Source organism: Aptenodytes patagonicus, chromosome 13 (genome assembly GCF_965638725.1).
Source record: "Aptenodytes patagonicus chromosome 13, bAptPat1.pri.cur, whole genome shotgun sequence".
Classification (NCBI taxonomy): domain Eukaryota; kingdom Metazoa; phylum Chordata; class Aves; order Sphenisciformes; family Spheniscidae; genus Aptenodytes; species Aptenodytes patagonicus.
The window spans coordinates 7,207,996-7,217,701 of record NC_134961.1 but is presented as its reverse complement, the minus strand read 5'-3'; the positions used below and the strand labels follow the sequence as shown (position 1 = coordinate 7,217,701).

The following is a 9,706-nucleotide window of genomic DNA, read 5'->3' as shown; positions in this document are numbered from 1 at the left end:
ACCTCCATGGGGGCCTCCGCCTTCGCCCCCCTGCTGCAGGAAGCCACCAGGTCCTTCAGGGACTCTGCGGGGAGCAGAGCAGGCTGAGGGGTGCTATGGGGGTACGGCAGCCCCAGCGCCGAGGCTGAGACCCCCCGGGACCTGCCCTTCCACTCACGGTTCTTCTGCACGGCCATCTTCAGGGTGAGGTTCTCCTGCTTCAGCTTCTGGTTGCTCTGCTGCAGGAAGCGGATGTACTCGATCGCCTTCCCTCAGGATTGCCGACTTGTTGAGCTGCCGGCGGACAGGGACGGCTCAGCCCAAATGCCAGGAGAAGCCTCCCCTTGCCCAGCCCCTGTCCCACTGCCCCCCGGGCTCCCACCTTGGCCTCGGTGCCCACCACCAGGTCCTTGAGCTCCACGATCTTGTCGTTGATGGAGGAGCGGTAGCGTTTCTCGATGGCGTTGTGCCGCCGTGCGCTTCTCCCCCCCTGCTCTGCACCAGCGCCGGCTTCCCGCTGGGCGCCAGCCGGTTGATGGGCAGCTCTCGGCGTCCACCCACCAGTGGCACCGTGGCCAGGATGGTCCCTCCGCTCACCAGCGCCTGTGGGGATGCGGGGTGGCATCGGTGGGGGTCCCGGAGCATCCCCCCATCCCAGACCGCCCTGGCCGTGGGACCTACTGGCACCTGCAGCGGGGTGGCAGAGCCGCTGGCACTGGTGGCCAGGGAGGCGATGCTGGAGGTCTTGGCGCTGCCGGCATCCGTCTTGACGGCCGTCAGCAGTAGGGAGTCAGCCTTTATGAAATGGGGCTGCAGCAGGACCTGGGGGCAGGGGGGTGTCAGCGGGGCTGGGGTGGCCACTGGGACCACTGGGACCCCCACCCCTGGCCCTGGGCTTACCGGCACCGGCTGGATCTGGGGTGAGACGGGCTGGGCGGCAGGGGCGGTGGGGGCCAGGAGCTGCTGGGGTGCCACGCTCTGCACGGGGCCGGGCAGTGCTACGGGCTGGCCTGGCTGCGGGGTGGGCAGGGGGCTGGGCAGGGCCTGCCCCGCACCCCCAGGCTGCACGGCTGGGCATGGAGCAGAGGGACAGCGTTACCGGAGCCCCGGCACCCGGCCCGCCCCAGGCAGCCCCATCCCGCAGGGATGCAGCTCCCCCTCCAGCAAGAGCCCCCCCCGCAACAAGCCCCCACCCAGAGAGCTCCGACCCCCCCCTGCACTCCCAAATCCTCACCGGACAAGCTGTGCTGGTTCTGGTAGCCCACCAAGGGCTGGGGGCTGAACTGGGCGGGGGATGTGGGGACAAAGCTGGGGGCCAACATCACCGCCGGGCTGGGGCTGGCTGCTGGGCACAGCCGCCGGCTCCTCCTTGACACCCAGGGCCGGCGCCGGCAGAGCACGGGGCTGGGGGCTGCTGGGCGAAGGCCGCCATGCCGGGGGGCCCCGGGTAGACGCTGCCGGTGGGGGCGGCGGGGGGAGGCTGCTGGGCCCCAGGTAGGTGCCAAGGGTGCCTGGGGCGGGGGGGAGCCCCGGGGGGCACGGTGCTGTCGGGGGCACCGAACGGCGAGTCAAACAGCCCCAAGAAGTCATTGTCCGGCGTGTTGATCAGCTGGAGCATGTCTGCAAACAGCCCCCCCCCCCCGTGCTGTCAGTGGCTGCCCCGGCCCAGCACCTCCGAAGGGGCCCCCCAAAGTTCCAGGGGTCCCCGGGCTGGCTCCATGCTGCCCACCCCACAGCTCAGCGCTTTGGGGACGGATCCCCATAACCCAGGGGCAAAATTCCCCGAGAGCCCAGGAATCTGCTGTGCCCTGCTCCTCACAGCCTCCCAGGCACCCCGCCAGCAGGGAAACTGAGGCACGGTGCTCGCAATCGGGGTGCCGGGGCCTGGCCACCAGCGGTCAGAGGTTTGCAGCCCGGTCTGGGGGTGGCAGGGCGGATCTCAGCCTGTTTCTGAGGTCGAGGGGGGCAGAGACGGGCTTGTGCCAGCTCGTTCACTTATCCTGTACTGGAAACCCCGACAACCCCCAAAGCAGCCCCTGTATCAAGGGGAGGGGGTGCTCGGGCTGGGACAGAGGGGTGGCACAACCGGGATGTGCCAGACCCCCGTGCCAGGTGTGCCTGCCCACGGCACCCCCCAGGAGGGCAGCTGGGCAAGCGCGGGGTTAAATAGCCTCGGGGGTCTGCCCCGCTCAGTGGGACCTGGGTGCCCTGGGATGTCCCCATTGAAATGCCCCGACACCCACACATTGGGGTGTCTGGAGATGCCCCCACTGAGGTGTCCCGGGATGCCCCCACGGCGGTACCCCCAGGCACACACCCCTGGGGCGCACAGACCCCAGGATGTCCCCACCGCGATACCCCCAGGCACACCCCCCCCACGCACACACCCCGGGGATGCCCCCACCAAAGTGCACAGCCCCCGGACACCCCCCCATGGGGTGCAGCACCCCCAGAGGGGCTGCGGTAGTGACCCCGCCAGGCCGGGGAGGAGGATGGCGAGGAGGGGGTACCTTCGAAGGTGCATTCCATGCCGGCGGGGGGGCCCCGGGAGCAGGCTGCGGCCCCTGTTCAGCCCCGTGCCGGGCCGCGACGAGGCACCGGGATATTTTAAAGCCATGTTCGCGCCTCCTCCCCGCCGGCCCTCCCCGCCGCTGCCCGCGCCAGGCCTGGAGCGAGGCCGGCGATGGGGTGATGCGACTCCGCCAATCGCCGCCCGCGCGCCCGCCGGCCACCCGCCGCCCCCAGACAGCCCCGTGGCCGGGCCAAGGTGAGCCCGGCAGCGGGTTACTCCCGGACACCCTGCTGTAACCCGCCGGCGGTTACTTGGGGTCAGCCGCCGTTAACCCCTTCGCCCCCCGCCCCATCGCCCCCCGCGGCCGGCCAGCCCGATGTGACGCTCCTCGCTCAATGCCCAGCGCCCAGAGTAGACACCCCGCAAGCACCAGGGTCTTTGCACAGCCCCGTTTCCCCCCCAAAGACATCCAGCCCTCGGCACCCCTCTCTGCGCAGGTGGGTTTCCTTCCAGGGGGGGTTCCCAGCCTCAAACCCCCGCCCCGGCTCAAGAGACCCCCGAGGTTCCTCCGTGGTCCAGGGGCAAGAGAGCAAAGTCTGGGGGTGCAAGAAAGGGGGTGCTCCCTCCTGCCCCCCCCTTCCTGCTGCCCAGCCCCGGGGATGGGCACGGCTCTCCCAGCCGTCTGGCGCCTACCAGATATTTCTATCCCGTGGCACCCACTGCCACCCATGCCATCAGCATGACACAGGCACCCGGCGGTGCCATGGCTGCCCCCACCCTGCTGCTTCAGGCCATGGGAGCCCGAGGGGCAGAGCCACATGGCTGTGGGTCCTGGCAGGTCCCGGTGGGCATAGGGCACCCGCATCCCTGGATGTGCATCCCACAGTCACCCCGGGGTGGGCACGGGGACGAGGGACAACCCGTGGCCACCCTGGGACCGGTAGCAAACCCACGGCCTGTGGAGCGTCAGGCCATGTGGGGGAACCGTGGGGCACGAGGTGGCCCGGATGGCCGTGATGCAAAGGAGCGTGGCAAAACACCGCTGCGGGACACCCTCACCCGATACGGCTGGTCTGCGCCGGGCACTGCTCAGCCCTGGCACGGGTCCCAGGGGACCCAAGGGGGCACCAGCACAAAGCCGCACCACCGCTCCCTCCTGCTTGCCAGCAGCCACCATCCTTCCCTGCCTGCGCCAAAACCTCGCCGGGGGAGGCAGGTGGCACCTGGACGGGCCCCGATTCGCTCCGATTGCCGTTGGGATGAGCCTCCAGCCCTGGGATGCCACCTCCACCCCGGCTCCCGAAGAAGATATGGCTCCTGGCACCATCGGAGAGCTCGGCCAGCCTCGTGCCCGCCACGCCGCATGCTCCACCGGCTCTGCCGGTCCGGCAGAGCCGGTGGAGCATGCGGCGAGGCGGGCGCGAGGCTGGCCAAGGGCCGAGAAACCCAATTTTTGGCTAAAGCCACGGTAATGCTGCACCCAGCACGGGTAAGACCTCAGCGCCACGGCAGTGGGGAGCGGGTCCCCTCGGGGAGCGGGGTCCCCTCGGCACTGGGGAGCGGGTGCCCTTGGGGACTGGTGTCCCCTCGGCAGCATCCCCATCCCACGGACCCCCAGCTCGGCGGGGAGGTGGGTGCTGATGGGTCCCAGCCCCAGGGATGCTCCGCTCAGCCCCGGGGCCGGTGTAGAGCCTCCCCCCTCACCCCATCCCGGCTGGGTGGCTCGGTGAACCCAGGCGTCCTGGAGGGAATGACCGGGAGTAACCCCGCCGGTGACGTCATGGAGGGCGGGGTTAGAGGCGACACGATGCTGCGGCCGGCGGGGGCCCCGTCGGGGCTGTCCCGGCACCGGCACCTCCAGCCCGGGGGTCCCGGTGTCCCGTCCCCCTCCTCCCGTGTCGTCCCCCCCCCCCCCCCCCCCCCCGAGCCCCCGGGACCCTGCTCCTCCCCGAGTCCCCCGCCACGCACCGGCCCCCGGTAACGGAGCCAGTCCGAACCGCCCGGCCCTGCACCCACTCCGCGCTCCAGCAGCTCGGTGTCCCCCCCACGCCGGGCCCGGCACCGAAGCCCGGTCTCTCCGGCTGTGCCCCGGTGCGCCGGCCGCGCACCGAGCCCGCTCCCTTCAGCCCGGCCGCGCACCGAGCCCGCTCCCTTCAGCCCGGCCGTGCACCGAGCCCGGCCCTCCGGCCATGCACCGAGTCCCGGTTATGCACCGAACCCGCTCCCCCCCCCCCGGTCACGTCCCGGTCCCCGGTTCCCTGACCACGCACCGAGCCCGGTCTCCCCAGCTCCGGCCGCGCACCGAGCCCGGTCCCGGCCGTGCACCGAGCCCAGCCCCCCGGGCCGCGCACCGAGCCCCGGTTATGCCCCCAGCCCGGTCCCGGCCATGCACCGAGCCCGGCCCCACTCGCCGCTGCCCGGGTCGGGACGCACCGTCGATGTCGCTGAGCAGGGCCGTGTCGATGTCGCTGGCCCCGGAGAGGCCGAGGGACGGCGCCAGCCCCTCCAGGGCCGCGTCGTCGAAGGCGAGGGCGCTCATCCCGGCGGCGGCGGCGGCGGCTCCCGGGCTGCGGCGGCTCTAGGAGCGGCGGGGCCGCCCGCCCGCCATGGCCGCGCTGGCCCGGGGAGAGGGAGGAAGGGGACGAGCCGCCAAGTTGCTCCCGCGAACCGTGCCCAGACCTGCTACCGGGCAGGGGAGGGAGGGCGGGAACGGAGGCGGATCCGCCGCCGCGTACCGCCCCGCGGCCGCCTCCCCGCCCCGCCCCGCCGGCCCCGGGGACCCGCCGCCCGCTGCACCGCGCCGGGACCCCCGGCAGCACCGGACAGGGGAGCTGGTGCACCAGGACCGGAGCAGGGAGCGAGGCAGGCCGCAGCCCCTGAGCGGGACACCCGTCCCCTGGGGAAGTCACCGAGCCCTGGGGCCAGTCGCCAAGCCCTTGGGACAGGCACCAAATACCTGGGCTGACCTCTAAATACCTGGGCTGGGCATTAAATACCACTTAGCCCAGGAGCGGGGCACACGTGGGAGCAGGCAGGAGGGCTGGCGTGGGGAGAAGGTGGTGGCCGTGGCTGCGGCAGCCCCCAGCACCTCGTGGGGGCCACGTGCCGGGGTGAGCTTGGGCCACCGCATCACCCCTCGAGGCTCCTGAGGTTCCCAGCACAGATGCAGGCTGCGGACATCTGCCTTCCCCCTCCCAGCTCCGGGGTCCGGAGCAAGTCCCAGCACCGCTGGCCCGACCACGGCACGGCCCAGGGTGGGAGAAGCTCCCACGGCCCCGGTTAGGGGATGCCGAAGCGCCGATGCCGCCCTGTGAGCCCCAGCTGAGCCCACGCACCCTCCCAGGTGCCCTGAGCAGCGGGAACTGATGCCGTCGGGGTCAGCCCTGTGGCTGCCCACGGGTGGTGGGTCTCAGCGTGGGGGTCTCACGCCATGCCACTATGCCCTGCAGCGCTGTGTGGTTTGTCTTACTGCTGGGAATAATTTAGGAAAAGAAAATGCACTGCAACATCGACCCCCTGAAAGTTTGCCCTCTCTTCTGCGCCACCGAGCACAGTCTGAGGCTACCTGTGAATTAATTAAACCTGGCTGCACCATAAAAACCTCCCCCCCCCCCCCAGCCTCACTGGCTTCCACGTGGCGGCACAGCAGGCACCCCTGTGCAATATGGGGATCCCCTGCATGGCACAGGGCACGCCGGTGCAACGTGGGGCTCACCGGGGACCACGCAGAGCACCCCGTGCGTGCACGTGACGGTGGCAGAGCCGTGGGCGCACAGCCCTACCGGTCCCTCTGCACCCTCAGGCCCACTCGAGCCCCCTCGAGCTGGGGACGTTAACCTGTGCTCGAGCTGGGGACGAGCCCAGGGAGTCCTGGCTCAGCTCCGCGCCAACGGCTGGGGCAGCGTCACCCACACGCAGGCCACTGGCAGCCACTGGGACATCTCTCGCCCACAGCAAACGCTACTAAAGAAAACCCCTCGAGAGATCCACAACCTGCCATGGGGTGTGCAGGGGGGCCGTGTGCTCGTGTGCTTGCCCCCCCCGCCCCCCCCCCCCCCTTTTTATTTGGGTCACCGGGGAGAAGCCGGGCTCCGTGGTGGCGGGAGGTTTCTTGTCGCTTTCAGGAAAGCCCTTGCAGCAGGTCCCCGTGCTGCAGGAGGAGAGGGCAGGTTTCCAGGGCCGGGGAGATGGACGTGCCGTGGCCCTGCGAGGCTTTAGGGCAGCTTCTCACGAACCGTGTGTCACACACACTTAACAACCCACGCGAGACCCTGGGACACAGCCTTCCCCGTGAGACGTGGAGGGGGGAAAAAATCACACGCATAAACACGGGTTTGTTTTCCCACAAGCTGCGGGCAAAGCCGGATTTTGCAGGGCCCCTTCCCCGATCCCAAGCCCCCCCCCGAGCCAGAGGGGATGTGCACCCTGGGGACCCGCACACGATGCTTTCCCCTGCGCCGGGGGGACCAAAGCAAACAAGCAGCATCCTCTGTGCAACGGGGACGAATTAAGCACCCCGGCAGCTCCGTGGGACGGGGTGGGTTTGGAAGCCGATGGATGCCACGCGGGGTGGGGCTCCCCGGGGTAAGCTTGGTTGCGGAGTAGGGAAAACCCCGCCTGTAGGACCAGGGCCACGCAGCCAATAAGCGCGGCGGCCCGGAGTGGAGTGATTCTGCATCACGGCTCAGGGCCCGCGATTACATCATGTCGGTCCTGCGGGGATGGCAGCGGGGCCACGTGGTTGCTCCGGAGTCGCTGAGACGTTTTCCTGAGCGCAGGCTGGGAGGAAACCGCAGGGATGAGACAGAAAACAAACCGGCCCCGAGACGGTTGGGCTCTGGCCGCCGAGCTGGCCAGGCAGGCTCGCGTGGCTGCAGCGGGCTCGAGCGGCTGCGTAGGGCTCGCCGACGGCGTGGAGCATTGCCCCGAGCCGCGCTGGAGGCAGCGACAGGCTCCGGGACGTGCTGTGTTTCAGCCGCAGAGCCCAAATGCGGCAGCCCCAGGCTCCCTGCACGGAGCATCCCCCATCCCGCTGCCCCCTCGCTCGGCCGGGTGGGCTCCCCCAAAACGCTGTGCCCGGCCAGACGCGAGCCCCCGGACGTTTGCTGCCTGCCAGCACACCTTAACCCTGCGCTGAAAGCAGCCCTGCCTGCCCAGGGCTTCACCGACATGCCCCACTCCCAGCCCTCAGCATCCCTCATGCTCCTGGGTTTGTTTTGCTATGGCAGAGCGCGGCGTTAATCATTAATTCGCGTCGCAAACAGATTCGAAGCCTCTTCTCTCCTTCACTACCTGTAACTCTCGCTTTCTCAGCTATCCCTTCCTGGGCCACAGCTTGGGTAAACACGCAGCCAGGCCCGGCGGCACTCCAGCGTGCCGCGCAGCCCCCGCTCGGGGTTTATTTACCCCGAGGTAAAATGGGAAAAGGCAAATGCACGTGTGGTCACTTCCCATTCGCACCGGGATCCACAGTCGGTGCCCAATGCTGAAAAGCCAGTGACACACACCCTGCCCGAGGCTCAGCCCGTACCGGGCTCTGCAGCGTGCTCCGTGCCGGGGCTCGGCAGCCTGCGGTGGGAGGCAGTGATCTGTGGAAGCCCCCAGCCCATGCTGGGAGCTTGCACGGTCTCTGCGGGAGCCGTGTTTGGAGACGAGAAGCCCATCAGGGTTCACGAACCCAGGGAAAGCCGCGCTCGGTTTGGGGAGTGAGGTGTCACCAGTGGCTGGAGGCTGGGGGGGCACACATGCAAAATGTCCCCGCATGCTTGTCCTGCTCTTACACTCTTCCCTTTGCACACACTTTGGCCCCTGATGGAGACAGAATTTGGGGTTAGGGGGATCTTTGCCTCATGCATTTAACCGTGGGGCTGCAGAAGACAGTGGGGTGCAGCCCCCCCGGAAGGCAGCAGACCCCCGCTCTGGCAGCCTTCCTCCTGCACAGCGCTGGAAACTTATGACCCAGTGCTTTTTGTGCGGTTTCTGCTCTGTCAGGGCAGCGGTAGCTCCGTACCTCTCTCAGCAGAGCCGGGCCATGAACCTACCCGAATATATCCGACAGTCAGGCACATGATCAGCGTGATGGTAAACAAGCCAGGGCAGAGCTGGATTTAATGCATGCTAATCTGCAGCTACAAGGAGGGGAAACCCATCTTTCAAGCTGTTCCACACCCCCCCCTTCCCCAAAGCAGCTTTTAAACCCACAGGCCATTGGTTTTGATCTCCACGTGCAAGACGGAGGGAACCATTCTGACAAATTGGTTTCGGTTTTGGCCAAAGTAATGCCATGTCACTTCTCCAGGGTTCGTAGATGGCTGCTCTTCCTTCTCCTCTGCCCATCAAAACCACCGTCATAAATGAGGATGTTGGAATGAATTCCTGGCCCATGAGTCAGGAAAAGTGGCCCATTGCACGGGCTGGGAACATCACCTGCATTGCAGTGCACGACGGCTCCTTACCCGTCACCTTCTAGGTCACCAAGGCAGGTGATCCGCAGTTACCCTCTGAGGACCATCTGGCAAGCCCTGCAAGGTGGGCAGGTGTCCCACCAAGCACCGAGGTTGTCACCTGCGTGCCTGTCGATGTTAGCCTCAAAAAATGTGCCAAAGATTTAGCGGGGAACGAATTTACCAGCAGTGGCAACACACCACGGTGCGCAGCAAGACCCACGTAAAGATACGAAGAGCATCTTCTGCTGGGGACACCCCTTCTCCCAGTGAGAATACCCGGGCCTCTGTCAGTTCATAGAATCATAGAATCATAGAATCATTGAGGTTGGAAAAGACCTCTAAGATCATCAAGTCCAACCATTGACCCAACACCCCCATGCCCACTAAACCATGTCCCTAAGCGCCTCATCTACACGTCTTTTAAATACCTCCAGGGATGGGGACTCCACCACTTCCCTGGGCAGCCTGTTCCAATGTTTCACCACTCTTTCAGTACAGAAATTTTTCCTCATGTCCAACCTAAACCTCCCCTGGCGCAACTTGAGGCCGTTTCCTCTCGTCCTATCGCTTGTTACTTGGGAGAAGAGACCGACCCCACCTCGCTACAACCTCCTTTCAGGGAGTTGTAGAGAGCGATGAGGTCTCCCCTCAGCCTCCTCTTCTCCAGGCTAAACAACCCCAGTTCCCTCAGCCGCTCCTCATCAGACTTGTTCTCCAGACCCCTCACCAGCCTCGTTGCCCTTCTCTGGACACGCTCCAGCACCTCAAT

At 67.4% G+C, this 9,706-nt stretch overlaps 1 protein-coding gene across 1 annotated transcript in view; it reads right to left on the bottom strand.

Annotated features, from left to right (window-relative positions):
• SREBF1 (sterol regulatory element binding transcription factor 1) overlaps window positions 1–5,164 on the bottom strand; it is an 8,511-nt gene extending 3,347 nt beyond the window's left edge. Inside the window, 11 exon segments of the mRNA XM_076351276.1 lie at window positions 3–64; window positions 158–248; window positions 250–273; window positions 362–465; window positions 468–582; window positions 661–801; window positions 880–1,049; window positions 1,214–1,311; window positions 1,313–1,377; window positions 1,379–1,599; window positions 4,925–5,164. Coding sequence (XP_076207391.1) covers window positions 3–64; window positions 158–248; window positions 250–273; window positions 362–465; window positions 468–582; window positions 661–801; window positions 880–1,049; window positions 1,214–1,311; window positions 1,313–1,377; window positions 1,379–1,599; window positions 4,925–5,030 — 1,197 coding nt within the window. The 5' untranslated portion in view covers window positions 5,031–5,164.
• Window positions 5,165–9,706: the final 4,542 nt, after the last annotated feature.